General features: G+C 56.4%; 1 protein-coding gene across 1 annotated transcript in view; it reads left to right on the top strand.

Moving 5' to 3' along the window:
- Window positions 1-18,053, top strand: part of CACNA1G (calcium voltage-gated channel subunit alpha1 G) — a gene marked incomplete at its 5' end in the record, with an annotated part of 128,339 nt that overhangs the window by 35,105 nt on the left and 75,181 nt on the right. Inside the window, 7 exons of the mRNA XM_082775190.1 lie at window positions 6,684-6,781; window positions 8,797-8,956; window positions 10,830-11,121; window positions 11,638-11,730; window positions 13,389-14,187; window positions 14,280-14,324; window positions 15,784-16,151. Of these exons, the coding sequence (XP_082631316.1) occupies window positions 6,684-6,781; window positions 8,797-8,956; window positions 10,830-11,121; window positions 11,638-11,730; window positions 13,389-14,187; window positions 14,280-14,324; window positions 15,784-16,151 (1,855 nt within the window). The remainder of the gene's footprint in view (window positions 1-6,683; window positions 6,782-8,796; window positions 8,957-10,829; window positions 11,122-11,637; window positions 11,731-13,388; window positions 14,188-14,279; window positions 14,325-15,783; window positions 16,152-18,053) is intronic.

Raw genomic sequence — 18,053 nt, forward strand, 5'->3', positions numbered from 1 at the left:
CTGTGGGGAGCTGGGGGCACCGCGAAGGTGGCCCAGTACAACCAGTAAGGAGGCGGCAGGTCTCCCAGTTAGCCCCTAGGAACTCGTTGCTGGAGGGGCCGAAAGATCCCAGGTTCCTCTTGAGTTCTTTGTTATTTCTTGGAGCAGGATGAAGCGTGATGAGGAAGGGGACCTGAGTGTGATGTGATGTGCTGTGCTATGGGGGTGGCGTGTTTGGGGGTGCTGCACTGCCCCCCCCAGCCCTCTCCCATCCTCTTTAGCTTGTCTGGCGTTTGGAGCCAGGGTTATATATCGATGCCCATGACGGGGCCCCCCATCATGATGGGTGTCTGCTGCTGTTCCTCCAGGCTCTCCTAACCCTGCCCTAATTCCTACATAGCTGTGCTGTGCTTCAGCATCAAACCGCCCGCCTGCCTCCTGCACCTGAACGGGAGCCTGAGTTCAGCCCCTTTCCCCCACGGAGCCCTGGGTGTGGGTACGGGCACCCGCATCCCCCGGGGCGCGGCGGCTTCATTAGCTCCAGCGGTTCGCAGCCTCGCAGCCTGCCCGCCTTGGTGCCTCCTGCCAGGTCAGCTTTGCCTCTCGCTAAATGATCGGCCTTTCCTTTTTGTGCTCGAGCTGTTCCCATCTGGGCCCCGTCACAAGCAATTCAGCTGACAAAGGATCGAACTGGCTGTAGGGGCGAAGGCAGAGCCTTTCCCTCGGTGCACGCGGGGTTTTTCTGCAGCCGCTCGTCCCGCTGCTCTCCCCCAGCCTCCCCATCCATCCTGGCCCCCGCTGCCTCCTGCTCCAGCATCGCTGCTGTCCTAGGGACCCCTCGCTGTCCCCCTGCGGTGCCAAGTGCTGGGGACAGCTGCAGGACCGGGCTGCTGCCATAGCAGGGGACGTCAGGGGACCAGAGCCCGGAGTGAAGGCGTAGGTAGAAAACACCTTAAGGACAAGACCAAAAGGCAAAGACAAGACCAAGGGTCAGGTCCCAGCCCAGTAAAGTGAAGGGGGTACGGTGCAGGTGATGTGCTTGGGGCATCCCAGGATACAGGCTCGGGGGGAAATTGGGGAATTTTCCAGGGCCGAGCTGTGGAGGAGAGCAAGCGCCAGGGCGATGCCTTGAGCCGCTCTGGGTTTGTTAGATACCCCATAAAGCAAATGGGGTTTTAACGTGGGTCTCATGGCAGGGCTTCACCCAGCCTTTCGCCCCTCAGGGCCTGCCCCAAATCTCCCCCAGCCCCTGAACCTCCTTGCAGAGGAGGCAGCACAAAGCTCTGCTTCTGCCTGCCCACTGCTTTCCTCCCTGCGGGCAGACCTCCCGCGGAAACCCTTCGTAACCGTGACCAGCCTAGGACAGGCTTGCTTCCAAAAAAAAAAGGAAAAAAAATGGCATTTCAACCATTTCACCCTCCCTCCTCGAGAAGTTTCTGGCCCTGCCGGGGGCTGTGGTCGCAGAGGAACCAATTTCTTGCGTATTTGCCCCAAAGGCAGTGCCGCTGGGCGGTGCTGGGCTGGCCACTTGCGCAGCGTGCCGTTAAGTACTTCTCAGCTCTGTTAAACTGTCCAGACCAATCTCATGAGCTCATGGAGAATAAATGACTTCTTTGTGACAATGTAATGCAATTAGCACTAATTGTAGAGAGTGTAATGTCTGCAACACATCTCTGTAATTACAGCAAAACTTGCTGCAGATGAGGGGAGCGCTACACAGACAAAACTCCGCTTGGTGAAGCACAGCTTTGGCTGTAGGTTACGGAGCTGTGTGGGGAAAGGGAAAAAAAAAAAGAAAAAAAAGTGACGAAATGCATAATTATGTTCCTTTATTTTGAAGGAGAGGATTTGGGGAGTTTGCTTTTTCAAGGAGCGCTTGAAGGTTACCAGGCGCTGCGTGCCGGCTCCCGCTGAGGGTGGCTCGATGGGATTTCGACCTCTCGCGGCGTACAAAGTGGAGGTGCCAAGGACGGGTGCTTGCTTACGCCCAGAAATGTGCAGGATCTCTTGCAGGCTCAGCTGGCAAAGTGTGGCTGTGGGGTGCTGATGCTCCTGGCCCCCTGGGGACCCACAGCCACGCTCTGCCCCGAAAACCAAACTGTGCTCAGCAAACCAAACAAAAAGCAACAAAACCCCGCGGTTTGGTCGTTCCCCCAGGAGGGGGGCTTGCATCAGGTGAGGATTTGGTGCCTCCAGGGCTCCTCTGGGGCTCTGGGTCGGCGTCTGCCTTCCTGCCCCCCCGCAGGCAGGGCTGTGCATCATCTGTGTGTGAGCTGCGCGGCTCTGCTCTTCCTCCGCGCTCAGCCAGTTGTTTGGCCAAGTGTCCCGTTTGCGCCTTGCTCCTTGGAACAGTGACGGGCCTCTCAGAGGGCTTTCTGACAAAGTTAAACACTTCTGGAATATTTTGCTTACAGTTCGGGAGGAGCTGGGGCTGGAGGTGGCTGGCAGCCCGCTTGCTTTTGAAGCAGACATACCATTTTTTTTTCCCTTTGCTTCCTGAGCACTTCTTGTAATGTTTGTTGGTTTTTTTTTTTTTTTGTTTTTGTTCTCCCTGTGCTGAAGGCAGTATTAAAGGGTTAGCTCCACTGAAGCTTTCATAAACAACTCTTAAGGATGTCTTGCTCCCTCCTGTTTTCGAGTGCTGAGTTTCAGGGCTGAGATATGCTGCAGAAAGCCTTGACGAGTTCGTGGGTAGCAGAGAGCAAGAGACACACCACGGTCCCTTGCTCCACCTGAAACAAAAGCACAGGACGGTTTCTGAAAAGCTCTTTAGCCAGAAATTGGGCACGGAGACAATTCTGCCAGGTGGGTCGCTGCGGGGAGCATCGATCCCATGTCCGTGGTACCCAAAGGATGCGTGCTGGGGGTGATGTTCCCAGCCCGTGGCCTTGATCTCTTGGTGCCTTTGTGCTTCAGAGGCAGGCAGGGCTCCTCCGAACCGCGCTGCAGCCGCACGAGGCACCCAGGGCACCTCAGCAAACGGGGTGGGCATGGGGAGGAAAGGCAAAGCACGGGGTGTGGGATCCCCTGCTGCAGCCTCCTGGCGTGACACGGGGCAAAGGCTCCTCCTTCCCCGTCATCCCTTAAAAAAATAATAATAATAGAAAAAAAATAATAGAAAGGCGGGGGTGAAAGCTACTTTTTCGTGCCCACTCTGTTTGCTCACAGTGGTCTCCAGTGCCTCGGGGCACCTTGGAGCAGCACCCCGGGACCTTGGCTGTGTGGTGCCGGTGGTCAGGTAATTGTGCGTGTGAGCAGCGGGGTAATTGTGCGTGTGATCGGTGGGGTAATTGTGCGTGTGAGCGGGTGATTTGCACACACAATTACCCGATGTGCAGCCGCCCTCCCTGCCGACTGCAGCAGAGGCCGTGCCCGGCCCTCAACAACACCAGTGCTGCCAGCCAGCCACGGGGAGCCTCCTGCCTCGTCCCCGGGGGGCAGCTGTGGCAGAACCAAGCCAAGCCACCAGCCGTGACCCCAAACCTCCGGGTGTCCCCACGGGGGTCCCAGCTTGGCCATGGGGTGCTTTTGGTGAATCCTTTGGTGTGCTCCCTGCCAGCCTCAGTGCAGGGAGGCTGCTGTTTGCAGCAAGCCCTCAGCAGCCTCCCTCACAGCCCAGCTGACTCAAACCTACCTGCAAAAAGGGGTATTTGGGGGAAGTTTTCAGACTTTTTTTTTTTTTTGAGAGAGAAATCTTGCTTCTCTCAGCTTTTCAGCTTGAGCTGAACTTGCTGCTGCTCCAAAAGCCTCGTTTTTCAGGTGTCCTGGCTGGGACTCACGGTGCCTCTGCACGGCCGGATCCAGGGGCTCGCACTACCTCCACCGCTTTTATTTTTATTCCGTCGGGCTGGAATAAAATGGAAATTTTTCAAATTAACAACGCCCACGGATGCGGTGAGACTCGCGAGGCTCAGAAAGCAATGCCTGAGCGAAAAGCAGAGCACGGCGAAGCCTGCGAGGGCCGGGAGGAAATTTCATCCCGGCTTTCTCCAGATACGGCACCGCCGAAATAATTCGCCTTTGTCTTTCCCAGCGCTGATGGCTTAATATCATCCACCCATTGCTGCGCTTTGTAGATAAGGGACGTCTGTGTGCCCGGGCTTGGAGAGCTCCTAGCGCTGCGTAAATCTGCATCCCGGGAGATCTGTGGGGGTGAGGGACAGCTCGTGGGGACACGGCCCCAGTGCAGGTGGGGGCTGTCACCTTGCAGCTTTGGTCACCTCGGTCACATCCCCGCCTGCGTCGTGTCCCCAGGTCCTTGGCTGTCCCCATGCTGCGGGTGGCAGGGGGGCAGGATGGGGCCGTCCAGGGCGCTGCAGGGGGCTCCCGGTGGAGAGCTCATGGCTGTGGGCATGGCTCCATCCGCAGCCCTGCGTGGCAGCATTTACATCCCATTTAGATCAGACACAGCCCAGCGAGCTGCCAGGCCATCCCCAGGCGGGACGGGAACAGCCTCCTGCTGCCTGCTCTGTCCAGAGCTGCTCCTCATGTGCCCTGTCTGCCCGTCTGTCCTGCTGCGAGCCCCAGCACCTCTCCCTCTGGGCGGAGCGCTTGCCAGAGGCTGCATCAGCTCTTTTCATGCATCCCCCCCCCCAGCAGCTCGTCGTACGCCTGGCTTTGCAGATGCTCTGGTGGTATTCTTAGAAAGTCCAAAATGTTTCCGAAATGTTTCCTCTTTCTGAATAACTCCAGCGACCGGGGGCTGCCGAGCGCTCCGATGAGTCTCAGTGTCTGATGTGGATCCACCCTAGTTAATGCCGAGTGTTTTTCTGAACTGTTAACATTGCTGGGCACTCGGGACCACGGCAGAGGCTCTGACAGGCATCGTGCTCTCACATTTGAGCAGAAATGACATTAGAGCTGGAGCTTTGTCGTGGGCTTTTTACACCGCGAATTCTCAGTGCGCTGATGCGATACAGGCGGGTAAATGCTCCTGTCACCTCCCCGGTGCTCAGCACCCCGGTGTTTGCTCTCTTTGGGGAGCTTTGCTGGCCGGGGACTGGATTGATCCCTCCTGTGCATGGGAGGAGACCTCTGAGCTGCTGGGTGCTCGCTGGTGCTGCCTTTTGGTGACTGTTTCCCCCGCACCCACCTGCTCCCAGTCCTCGTATTGAGCTCTTTGCTCAAGGTAGTGGGATCTTTTTTTTTTTTTTTTTTTTTTTTAATTTGACACTATAATTGTTTTTTAGTACGTTAAATCAAACCGTGTTCTACAACATGCCCTTTGCAGATTACAAGCACGCTCATCTCTGGGAGTGAGTCTGGAGCTGTCATTAATCAGAAAACGATTTGTCTTGGTGCAAATAATCATGTGCTGCTCTGAATTTTGCTGTTCGCCTCTGTTTTAATTATGGATGAAAGAAAAGCAGTATGTTCGACATGGGCTTTTTACCAGAACCCTGCAAACCATATGAAAATCTTATTTCTGAACACCGAGGGGTATTTTAGAGCTGTGAGAGGCCGGGGAAGCTTTGGTGGCTCTCCTTGGGGGGGACAAAGCTCCGGAGTAGGGTCAGTGAAGTCAGGGTCAGAAGAATTTCTTGAGGCTGCTTTGGTCTTGGCTATGGTTTGTAATCATCATCGTTGGAGCCTACCAAGGGAAATGGGGTGAGGTATCACTGTGTCAGGTGTGGAGCTGTAGGTTTTGGGGATCACACCAAGAGCACATCTCCAGCGGGGAGGGACGGGGCAGCACCAAAAGCCTTTGAGCAAGGCGCCAGCAGTGCCTCCTCCAGCAGCCGGCGCCTGAGCAGGGGAGGGTAACTCGGGCTGGGACAGGGGTGGAGATGGCTGGGAGCAGAGGTCCTGGCTGTGAGACGGGGCTGGAAGAGCTGGCTTTGTTTGGCTTTGCAGAATCGAGGCTGGGAGATGTGCTTTGTGCTCTGTCAATACGTCGGGTGGGTAAACACCGGCGACACGGAACGGCTCCAGGAGCAACTTAAAAGGCAGCGCTGGCGTAAGAGCAAATGCATGTGAGCTCGCCCTGAATAAATTGAGGCTGGAAATTAGGCTGCTAACCATCAAAGCCGGAGGGAGGGAACCACCCAACTCGCTTCAAGATGGAACTTGATAATTTTCGGAAGAGATTAATATCCTGTGGTTGCCTGCAGCAGCAGGAGCCCGGCTGTGCAGGGAGCCTCGCGGTTCTGTCGTCGCGTTTGCCTGGCTCTGCCTCTTCGGAGATGCTTTTCGGCAGGTCTCTCATGCTTTCCTCCGGGATGAGGGCCAAATCCCAGCGGTGACACGGCCGGTGGCCCCGCTGTGCTTGAGCAAAGGCGTTGTGAGCAGGGTGAGATGGGACTGGGCTGCCCCAGGGGCTCACACAGGTGAACTGCAGCCGTGGGCGAAGTCAGGTGAAGGTGGTGCCTCGTTGTGCTGAGCTGTGAAATGGGAACAATCCGTCATTATAAACAGGGCTCTGTCTGGCAATTTCCCTCCCGCAGTGAGCAGGGACTTTGAGAAGCTTCTGCCCTGGATCCTGTGCAGAAGCAGCAACCAGAGCAGATGAGAGAGAGGCGAGAGACCCGGCTGCGTGCACTCGTTGACTTTATTCCGATAAACAACCCTTAATGAATTCCTCTGGTAAACCTTTCCGAGGGGAGAGACGCAGTAAAATTCCCTCGGTGAGCAGCTGGCGGGCGGTTTGATCTGCAGTGTTTGATGATCCCGGAGACCCTTGACGCTCGTCCCTGTCTGCCTTGCAGGATGCTGGAGTACTCGCTGGACCTGCAGAACGTCAGCTTCTCGGCCGTGCGCACCGTGCGCGTCCTGCGGCCGCTCAGGGCCATTAACAGAGTCCCCAGTAAGTTGGCTTTTTGCTCTTCCCTTTATAAATCTCTTATATCCGTGCCCCAAAGGTGGAAGAACAAACGTGGATGCTTCCCATCTTCCATCCAACGTTTGCCCAGGCTCTGGTGGTTCTAGGTCCTACCACTGCTCCTGGCTTTCCAGTGCCTGGCGCTCACCAATTCAAATAATATTCCCATCTGTGCCTTTGGGTGCCACAAGACAAGGGGATCCCCAGGGCTGGCTTCAGACTCCTTTATTTCTCATCCTAAGGGGGTCTTAGGAGGCTGCAAAGGTGAAGGGATGCAGGTGGCGGGGAGCCAGCAGCCTTCCCCATGCAGCGTGGGCAGAGGGATCCGAGCCCTCCCTGCACTTCCCCCATCCTTTCCCGGAGAAGCTGGGACACAGAAATCGTGTCATGCCTGGAGGCAGCCCCTGGGAGGCACCGAGGAGCCTCCTCGTGCAGCATCTCTTGCTCCACTCCCCACAGCTGGTCCGTGCAGCAAACCTTGCCTGCAGAGCTGCATGGGTGCCCATCCAGGCACTCCAAGCCTAGAAAGCCCCCGTTTTTGTAAATTTAGCATAGCCCACTCTCAAACTGATGGCCACGTGCAGTTCTGCCTGCTGGTTTCGCCCTGGAGAAGATCTCTCACCTATCCTAAGAACCGAGGTACTGGTTTTAATGTGAAATAATTCATCCAAGCCTTTTTCTCCCTGGGAAGCAAAGCGTCTGAGTCCTTCTGCTGGGAGATTCACAGTCTCTTGTGAGTGCAGTGATGCTCTGAGGCTTGTGAAGTACCCAGGGAACACCAGGAAACATTGCAACATTGTGGTGCTGGATTCAGCGTTGTTTTCGCCAAATTACCTCCAAGCCTGAACCCCTCCCCTGTACCTCGATGAGCACTGATCAGCTCCAGCTCTGTGCTGGAACTGCCTGGGCTCTGTTTATTTGTCTCGTCCCGACACTGAACCCGGTTTGCTGCTGCTGGTTCAGACGTTACAGTACCCTCCGAATCCTCTCTGTGATGTTTTTTTTTTTTTTTTTTTTTTTTTATCCCCGTTGCTGAACTGATGGCTGGCTGAATTTATCTGCCACCGTCTGACCGGGGATGTAACTCCCTTAATGTGTTTTCAAATCCCGGGTATTTCGTCTTGGCTCCTGTGCAATGTAGTTATGATGGGATAGAAATATAAGGTGGGGAAAGCAAGAGGAGGGTTTTGTATGATGATAAATGCAGCAACCGTGGAAAGTCGCTCCAGTTAATTATGAGTTGACTCATGGTGGTTGCTCCCCATTAGAGGAGTGAAAGGAGAAACCTGATGGAGGAGACGACAACATCAGAAAGCTTCTTGAAGTATCAAAGTAAAGGGAGCAATAGTAAGGGTTCCTTTAAATGAAAATCAATGCAAGCGAGTGAGAGAATGCAGAAGATGGGGAAGGAAGGGGAGAGAGAGATGAGCAGAATATTACAGAGATGTCAGATAAAATCAATTTTTTTGTGTGTAAATGTCAAGTTGAAGTCACCATCAATTTGTCTTTGTTACAGAACTGGCTGTTCCTGAGCTCGTGAGAATAAACTGCCAGAGAAAATCCCGTGTTTGAAGGAAGAGAGGGGATTTAGGGTAGATGAGAGGAGTTAGGAAGGGAAGGGAATGTTAATACAGCCTGAGTGGGGAAAGCAATAGGGCTGAGCAAGGGAGGTGTCAGAGACAGATCTTGGAAGGAAAGGGGCTGGCAATTGGCAGAAAACTTTGAGAGGAAAAGAGGATTTGGGAGGGGAATGGAGGAAGGGAGAGGAGAGGGGAAGGTGGGTTGTGTGCCCAGGAGTGGGGCTGGGCTGGATGGGGGTACCTGGGGCTGGTGGTGGGGCCAGGGAGCTGCAGGGACCTGCAGCAAAGGGGATGAGGAGAACAGAGGGGAAGGAAGGGTGTAGGTGGAGGGGATAAGGAAAATGTCAGGAGGCCATGGATGGAAGGAGAAAATTCAGTGCAGATTTTCCTTCTTTGGTGACCGCTTCGTCCTCCCCTCAGGTATGCGCATCCTGGTGACGCTGCTCCTGGACACGCTGCCCATGCTGGGGAACGTCCTCCTCCTCTGCTTCTTTGTCTTCTTCATCTTCGGCATCGTGGGAGTCCAGCTGTGGGCAGGTTTGCTCAGGAATCGCTGCTTCCTCCCCGAGAACTTCAGCATGTGAGTCCTGTGGCTGTGGCTGGAGCGTGGGGGGGCATCTGGGCTGCCCTCCAGCAGAAAGCCCCGGCCCTTTGTGCATAGTCCCAGCTCCAAAATGCCACCACGGATCCCACCATGGTGCACGTAGATGGAGTCAGGTCAGCAATTTGCCATTCGCATCCCTCAGTGCTGCCCTTCGCCCTCGGCCGGCGCTGGGAAGCCTCTGTGATTGATAAGAGCCTCCAAGAAAACAGCCAGGCTTAAGAGTTGGGGCTTTCTAAATTCAGCAGATCATTAACGTGTGACCTTTTCGGCATTCGTCAGGGTGCCGAGACCTGAATCCCATTCAGCAGCTGGGAGTGCTTATTGCTATGGCATTCATGGTCCCACCTGAACCCCAGGGGAGGCTGATGGAGCTGGGCACGCACTTCACGATGCCAGACGCTTCTTAGTCTCGGAGCTGGAGACAGTCCCTGCCTAAAAGTGCTAATTTTTGACAGATCCCAGCCCCCAGGTTTGCACTCGGTGATTTGGTTGTCTTCACATACAGCAGCCGTGCTGCAAATAGAGCCGGGAGCCCAGCGCTGCGAGGAGCATCCCAGCTTGGCAGCCTTTGGGACTGTAATTAGGGCTTCTCAGATGCAAAACAGCTCCAAAGATGTCACCTCTCAGCGCTTCGCCTCCAAACGCAGCCTCCCCGGCACTGATCCAGCTGGATCCACACCGGGATGCACGAGTGTGTAAGGCAGAGGCTCTCCCTTTGCACATCCAAGGATCCCAATGGGCTCCCAAAGCTGGAGGCATCTCTTATCCTCTCCCACACATCCCCTGACCGCCTGCCATCCCCTACAGGCTGTGTCCCCCAGGGGAAATCAGGGGAACCATTACCAGGGCAAGACCCCGCTAATTAAATGGCATTAGGGCAGGGGGACTCCTTCACCCTTGGGTAAATCCAACCGAGCTACAGCTTTGGGTGCCGCTTAATTGAGCCAGAATTCCAGGGGTTTTGATAAGCTCTGAAGGGTATTATAGGCAATTCTGCAGGATTGAAGCGGGCTGAACTAGGCTTAAAAATATCTTTGAGAGCTTTAGTGGGAGCACTGGCGGCATTAAGGAGACAGCTTCTAGCTCTGCAAGCAGCCAGTTTCTGGCCGGCCATGGCTTGTTTCAGCTCTCTGAGTGTTTTTGCCATGCTTGTTGTGGTGAGGCCACCCTCAGAGGGAGTTTATAGCTTATCTATGGGCTGAACAGGCACTGAATTGTAGATGGAGGCCGTGCCTCTGGGTTTAGGAAGGCCTGGGAGGTCTGTGTGCATAGAGTCTTCCTAAGCTGTGCTCAGCATCACTAGGACAGGAGATACAGGAGCTTAAAGTGGCCAATTTCCATCTTAGTGCAGCAAAGAGGGTTCAGAGAAGAGCTGCTGGGCTAAGCCCTGCTCTTAGAGCCCCAGGTCAATGCTGTTGGTCCTCCAGATGGAGAGACTCTTCGTAATGCCATCAGAGGGGTCGCTCCAAAGCCACAGCACAGCAGTGCTTCAGCAGTCTGACCAACCTCTTCCACTCCTCGTCTGATTCCTTTTCTACTCCTCTATTTCCATCTGTTTCCCCCCTTCTATTGATGAAGAATTTGTATGGGGCAGGGATCAGGGGTTCCAGCCCCACCAGCAACCCACTGAGTGCACTGCCTCGGTTTTCCTAAGCCCCAACAGGGACATCATCTCCCCCAGGGGGGCTGCAGAAAGGCCAGGGGGATTTAAGCAAAAACAAACAAACAAACAAAAACCCCTTTACGATGCAGAATAAAAGATGTCACTTTGTGTTGTCGCTTCAGTCGTTATCATGCCAGACTGCCCGCAGTCGGCGTGCAAACCCCAGCCCTGTCTGGCCCCTTTCAGCCCCTACGCAGTGGATTTGGAGCGGTACTACCAGACCGAGAACGAGGACGAGAACCCCTTCATCTGCTCCCAGCCCCGCGAGAACGGGATGCGCTACTGCCGCAGCATCCCGACGCGCAGGGAGGAGGGCCTCGAGTGCACCCTGGACTACTACTCCTACAACGACACCACCAACACCTCCTGTGTCAACTGGAACCAGTATTACACCAACTGCTCAGCCGGGGAGCACAACCCCTTCAAGGGCGCCATCAACTTCGACAACATTGGCTACGCCTGGATCGCAATCTTCCAGGTGAGCCTAGCGTAAAAACTGCCACGGAGCAGGGGTGGGATGGCTGGTGGTGCCTCTCCAGATGTTGTGGGGCTTTGCAACCCCTTTCCCAAGGCTGTGGTGCACCAGCAAGCCCTTCTGTAGTAGCGCAAGGATGCTCGAAATGGCAGGGAGACAGCTTGATGCCTCCTTTGATGATGGTTTCATGGGCAAAAGCCTGGTCCCAAATGCTGTGTGGGTGCAGGAGGAGTGTCCTGATGTAGAGCATGGCCTCATGCCTGCTGTTCCCTCTGCAAAGTGCAAAGTTGGCCCTTCATCCAGCTAGAAAAGAAGGGTTGGATGCAGCCCTCACTGGGCGCCACCAGCAATGTGGCTATTGGTACTGGTGGCAGTGGGATTTGGTTCCTCGCTGTCCCGTATTGCTCCCAGACCAGCTATGGGGTCTCAGAATTGGCCCAGGCAGGAGAAATGTTGCTTGTTCTCTCGGTGCTGTAACGGGGCCTCGCCGTGTTGGTTTTCCCTTCCTGCCCCCACCAGGTCATCACGCTGGAAGGCTGGGTGGACATCATGTACTTCGTCATGGACGCGCACTCCTTCTACAACTTCATCTACTTCATCCTCCTCATCATCGTGAGTGGCCTCGCGGGGACGGGGGGGGTCTCCTGGTGTTGTGGAGGGCGTGGAGTGGCCGAGAGGAGCAGGCGGATAGGATAGCACAAGGGATGTGAGGCTGGTCCTACGCAGCAGAAACCAGCTTGCTGCAGGACGTGCGGTTTCGGCACGGCACCGCGTTGTGCTGCAAAGGGAAGGTGCACGCAAGCTATGATAGATGCACTGCTGTTGCTCCTCCTACTTCTTTCTTTGTCCTCCAAGGTCATCTCCCTTAGCTGCCTCCTTGAGTTTAAGTTTAAAAGCAGGGAAATTTCCCCGATCAGGTCTCAAACCATGGAAGGGAGGAGGCTGCCCAGAGGTTTCCCCGTGCCGAAGAGCACTGCTGGCTGGGCCTCGGTGCAGAGGGGACGTTTAGGGAAAGCAGCCCCAAACTTCAGAGAGCAGAGGAAGAAAGGAGGGAAGGGATGAGTGCCCACAGCCCACCCACGCTTCCCAGCGTCAGCCGAGACCACCCACAGAGGAGCCAACAAAGAGTTTCGGAGGGGTGGGCTCCACCATGGGCTTCATCTACGCGAGCGGCGCTGTCTCCTGCGAGTGGAGGAGCTCATTGTCTAGACTCCCTTTATCGTCAAGGGAGAAAAATAGGTGCTTTAAGGGGCTGATTCATCTGCTCCTGAGGTAGACATTCAAAATAAATTAGATGCATTGCAGACTTGATGTGCCTATTCCTCTCCTGACTCTAAAGGATCATTAGGTGCCTTGCGCAGATATAGCTGAGATAAGTGAGATGAGTCCCTTTCTTCCTGTCTAATTGGACTAAATCCAGCAAAATAGCTGCACGTCCTCCATTAGACCATTGTGGGGATTTCTGGTCCTCATCAAGCCAAGGCTCAAACCCTGATGAGAAGGTAGGAGGCTGTTTAGCCCATGATGCTTTTTCTGGTTCATCTATTAGCTTCCCCCAAAAAAGCAGCAATCCCTTGCTCTCTGTGTCCCCAAAACAGCAGAGAGGAAGGACAAACAGTGCTTTCCCGGGTGCCGTGCGGGTCTTGTTAGCAGTTTGTGGCAGCCCATTAGCATATCAGAAATTCCTTGTGATCCAGGCTGGCATCTGCAGAAAGCAGGACCTCGTGAAAACCCGGGTTGGAAATAAAATCTCAAAGCTGTGGATGCACACTGCCGCTGCCCTTGCGTAACAGTAACCCGCAAATCCCGTTAGCAGGGGAAAGGGATCTGCTCGCAAGCTACCCACACACTGCCAGAAAAAACGCTCCTATCAGGAGGGCTCAGCGCATTCATCGTAATGCCACTAATTGCGATAATTACAACTGCTGTCTGCAGAGAGAGAAAAACACAATCTTAAAAGAGCAAAAGCTTTTTGTCAAAATTATCTCCTCCTGCCTTTGATCTCTGACGTCCTCCATAGAGCCCTGGTGTGGGAGTCCCCAGGGTGGGGACCTGGGGGGGCTTGTCTTGGGGGATGAGTCAGGCGTGCTGTGGTCCTGGCTGATGGTCCTTGATGGGGGACACCAGGAACGGCTGGTGGACCTCAATGGGTGACACCGGGGCCAGATGGGGTTTGTCCCCTGCTCCTTGCTTGGTGGTGTAGGGCGAGAAAGGGCCATGGGGTGGGCAGAGCTGAGGACACGGGACTCTGATGGCTCCCGTCCCCTTAGGTGGGCTCCTTCTTCATGATCAACCTCTGCCTCGTGGTGATCGCGACGCAGTTCTCGGAGACGAAGCAGCGCGAGAGCCAGCTGATGAAGGAGCAGCGGGTGCGCTACTTGTCCAACGCCAGCACCCTGGCCAGCTTTTCAGAGCCGGGCAGCTGCTACGATGAGCTCCTCAAGTACCTGGTTTACATCGCCCGTAAAGGCAGCAAGCAGCTCGTGGAGCTTTACCGGGTGGCGGGCATGAGGATGGGCTTCCTCGCCAGCCCCACTGGCAAGGCGGGGACCGACCGGCACGCCGGCAAGCGCCGGGCTAGGAAGAGGTCCTCGGTGCACCACCTCATCCACCACCACCACCACCACCACCACCACTACCACCTGGGCAACGGCAACCTGCGGGTGCCCCGTGCCAGCCCGGAGATCAGCGACGTGGACACCGGCTCCCTCCACAACGGCACCAACCGGCTGATGCTGCCCCCGTCGGCACCGAACCCCGGCGCCGCTCCCGGCCCCACCGAGTCCGTGCACAGCATCTACCACGCCGACTGCCACGTGGAGCCGCTGCGCTGCCGGCCGGCCCTGCCGCAGACAGCTCTCGGCTTGCCGAGCCCAGAAGGTGTCCCCAAGGGCATGGGGGGCGGCAAGGTGTACCCCACCGTGCACCCCAGCACCTCCCACGAGGTGCTGAAGGAGAAAAGCCTGGGGGAGGCGGCGGTGGGGGCCGGCAGCAGCACGCTGACCAGCCTGAACATCCCGCCGGGGCCGTACAGCACCATGCACAAGCTGCTGGAGACGCAGAGCACGGGTGAGTGCCGGGGCTGGTTGTTGGTGTGGGGCTGCATGGCGGAGAGGTGAGCACTGTGCTGATGGCCTTCTCTTTCGCCCACGTCTTTGCAGGGTTCTTTTCGGTCCACGTTACGGATAAAGGTGATGGATTTGCAGGTGAGGCCAGCGGGAGTCTTCCAACCTACCTAATGCATCGCAGATAAAACAGGGAGGGAGGTTGCAAACTTCCAGGCTTTGTACTTGCAAAAAAAAAAAAAAAAAACCACCCCAAAACTAAGGGATATGAATGTTTTCAATGAAGCTATTTTATTCCCCTTCAAAATCTCCCCCCAAAATACAATTTATTTTGCAATTAGAGAACACTCCCCAGATCCCCGATCTCTGCACTCCCCAGATCATCTCCAGCTTGGCTCAGGGACACTGCGCAGAGCTGGAGCCCAGCCTGGCTGCTTCCAAATGGCCAAGTCCTTTCCTCTTTAAAAGGCAAGGGCTGGTGGGGGCTCCGGACCGAGGAGGGATGAGGCTCAGCACACCCCGCAGGGCCCCAGGCTGGGGGTGAGGGGGTGTCTGGGTTTCATGGCTTCTCAATGGCATTCGCAGATGCCGAGCATTAAAAATCTGCCCTGAGCGATTTGCTCAGGAAGTCTGCAGCAGTGCCAGGAACTGAACGCAGCTCTCCCCGGGCGAGGGTTTCGTACCTTCACCGCAAGGCGCTCTTTCCCCTTCCACATCCTGAGGTTTGGGAGCTCGGGCCAACCTCCTTCAAACCCTCTTGGCCTCCAGGCAGCATTTCCAGGCCAGGCTTTCCCAGGCAGTTGGTGCCATCCCCATCCTGCCACGGTGGCCTTTAACACCTCGGGTTTTGACCTTTCCAGGTGGGACCTGCATAGGGAAAAGCCAATTTCCCCCAGCCCAGAGCTCGTACCTGCAGCAGGGCTCTGAGCTCTGCGGTGCTGGGCTTGTGCTGGTGGTGCTGTGCGGGAGTCGGGAGCTTTGCAGCTCGCCTCTCCCCTAGCAGCCAGCTGGCGATGGGGGGAATATCCCGCTGCTGCCGTCCCCCGGGAAGCCACCTGGCAGCTGGGAGCTGCTGTGGGGGAAAGCTGGGGATTTTGGAGCATCAGCAAACAGCGGGAGCAGGAAAGGAGGCTGCTGGCAGCGGCACTCCCGCTAATTGCAGCTCAGAGAGTGCCAGGGCTGGAGGAGCTGATTGATTTCTCCTGGCCTTCACGGCCAAGGGTGCAAGGAGACGGGTGCTGGGCTGGAGAGGGTGCTGGGGGCAGCGAGCAGGGAGAGAGTGCTCAGGGAGCAGGAGCTTGGCCTGGGGATCTTTAACCCTTTGGGAAATGCTCCGTGAGGAGTGAGAAAAGGGCTGGATGTGCAGGTGGCTGTGGCTCCTTGCATTAACTGAGGGCTGGGGTGTCCTTTGGATAGCCACATCCACGTTAGCACTTGCTGATGGCATCAGAGCTGCCTCTGCTCGAGAGCCCTTTTCCCCTTCACAAACACCTGCTGTGTTGAGGACAATTTTTCGGTGCTATCAGGCACAGGGGGACCTCTCTCACCGCCTCCCACCCTGCCTAACAGCCCACCCTCCCCTGCCCCGTTGGCGTTTCAGCTCCCTGCCCGAGCTCCTGCAAGATCTCCAGCCCCTGCACCAAGCTGGACGGCGGCTCCTGCAGCCCCGAGGGCTGCCCCTACTGCCTGAAAGCGCTGGCGAGCGAGGCCGAGCAGACGGACAACGAGACGGCGGACTCGGACAGCGAGGAGGGGGTCTACGAATTCACGCAGGACGCCCACTACAGCGACCAGCGGGACCCCCAGCGCGGCAGGGCCCGGGCCAGGAGCGCCGGCAGGGTGCTGGCCTTCTGGCGCGTGGTGTGCGAGACCTTCCGCAAGATCGTGGACAGCAAATATTTCGGCCGCGGGATCATGGTGGCCATCCTCATCAACACGCTCAGCATGGGCATCGAGTACCACGAGCAGGTGAGCCGGCTCGGCGCTTCCAGCTCCCTCCCAGTCCCAGGGGATGGGACGAGGTGACGTCCCAAGGTCCCTTCCCATCCCTCATTTTTGGGATCGGCTCCGTGCTGAGCCCGCTGCCACGTGGCAGCTGCTGGGGTCGGTGCAGCCGCGGGCAGGAGCGTCTGTTGAATGCGTGGTCCCCAGGGGGGATGTAACAAATGCCTTTGCCTCCCCGGTGAACGCTCCAGCAGCAGCGTGCTGAATCCAAAATAGACTCAGCGCTGGCGATTCCTCCACTTTATTATCTCGGTCCTTGCAGGCAAGAGGCTGCCTCGGCTCCAGCCTCTCATCCGCTTGTCAGCTAGGCGAGCTTTTCCCTGAATGTAGTCATTAAGGAAAGAAGTTGCCACCCTGGAAACGTCTCTATAAGGATGACAAGAGCTCTGCTGTCAGAAGCCGCGGTCTGGTCTCTCGCTCGGGTTTTGTGGCTGAATCCCTGGATGCTGCCCTGCTCCTGCTCTGTGTTGTGCCCTGAGCCCCACAGGTGCTGCATGGGCACGGGACGGGCTGGTTCCTGGGTTCCTGCAGGTGCACGGTTCGCTGGGGGGAAGAGTTTATTAGCCGGGATGCCGAGATGCTGCAAAACCTCGCTACATGCCCCCCGCTGCTCGAGGGCTGCCGGCAGCCAGCACGGTGCTGCTCATGGGGCTCCGGGGCTCTCCCTCCCAGCCACAGCCAGCCCTGTCCCTGCGCCAGCCTCTTCTGGGAACTCCCTTGCTTCTGGAGTCATCCTTGTTTACTTCTCCCCCGTCCTGGCACGTTTTCTATTTGCACAGTCACTCGCCGCCGCGCGCGGAGGCGTTTTCTGCGCTGCCCGCAGCGCCCCGTGCCAGCCCGGCTCCCAGTCCCCGTGTCCTCCTGTGCCGTTAATGCCTCAGTGACTGAGCGATGGGGGGGTGGACTCGGGTGTGCTGAATGTGTCCCTTCCGACCAGTGCCTTCTCCCTGACGGCCTAATGCAGTCTGGCTGGCCAGCCTCGCTTCTCAGCACATATTAAGCGGCCGTGCTCTCTGCACTGCTGCCGGTGGGATCGCCTGCCCCGCCTCACCTTCACGTGCTGCCCCTTGGAGCCGTGTGAGGAAGCGTCCATGAGGCTGCTTAATTATAAAGCTCGTCTCCTTTATATTTCTCCTTCCAGTGGCTGGAAGGTGACAGCGGAGCCGCGGTGGCTCTGTTGCCCACCGCCTCGCTGGGGTTGCCCAAGGGTGGTCAAAGCTCGTTGCCCATCTTCAGGAGATGCTGGTGCAGGCTCCTGCTGTGCGTGTACCCGGGACCATCCCGCCTGGATGGATGGCAGGACGAGCTCCTGGCATCAAACACCACAAAGGAAACAGCTCCTTAATCCTTGGGATCGGGGGAAATCCCAGCCCCTGCTGCCCCAGCAGGCAGGTAGAAGATTTGGGTGATTTGGCGGATTTGGGTGAAGAGCAGATAGGCATGAGGGGACTCCAGGCACTGTGGGTGGTTGCTTCCTCTGATGGTATTTTGAAGCCACTACCGTTCCAGATTCCTTTCTCCCAGGCATGTGGAGTGAATAGCGGAGCTGTTTTTATTAGTTCATCTGCTTAAAGTGGCGGCGGAGAGCAGAGAGGTGTTTTTCTGTGAACTCGGGAGGCTTACAGGCTGCAGTTTCATAATCTGACAGTTACGAGAGCAGGAATTAGAGTGGAGAGATGCTGGACCAGGCCTTTCTGCGGGGATGATAAACACTGAAACATGTGATTTCTCTTTTACAAGAGCCTTGCCTGGAAGTGCAAGTGCTCAGCCTCACCAAATTTATCTTCATTGGCCGATTGTTTGCAGAGAAGTGAGGGGGCTTGAAGAGTACTTCACTCCCTGAATTTCTATATTAAGCTCTCTGCT

This window comes from Aythya marila (genome assembly GCF_965140915.1).
Source record: "Aythya marila genome assembly, chromosome: 18".
In the NCBI taxonomy this organism is placed as follows: Eukaryota; Metazoa; Chordata; class Aves; order Anseriformes; family Anatidae; genus Aythya; species Aythya marila.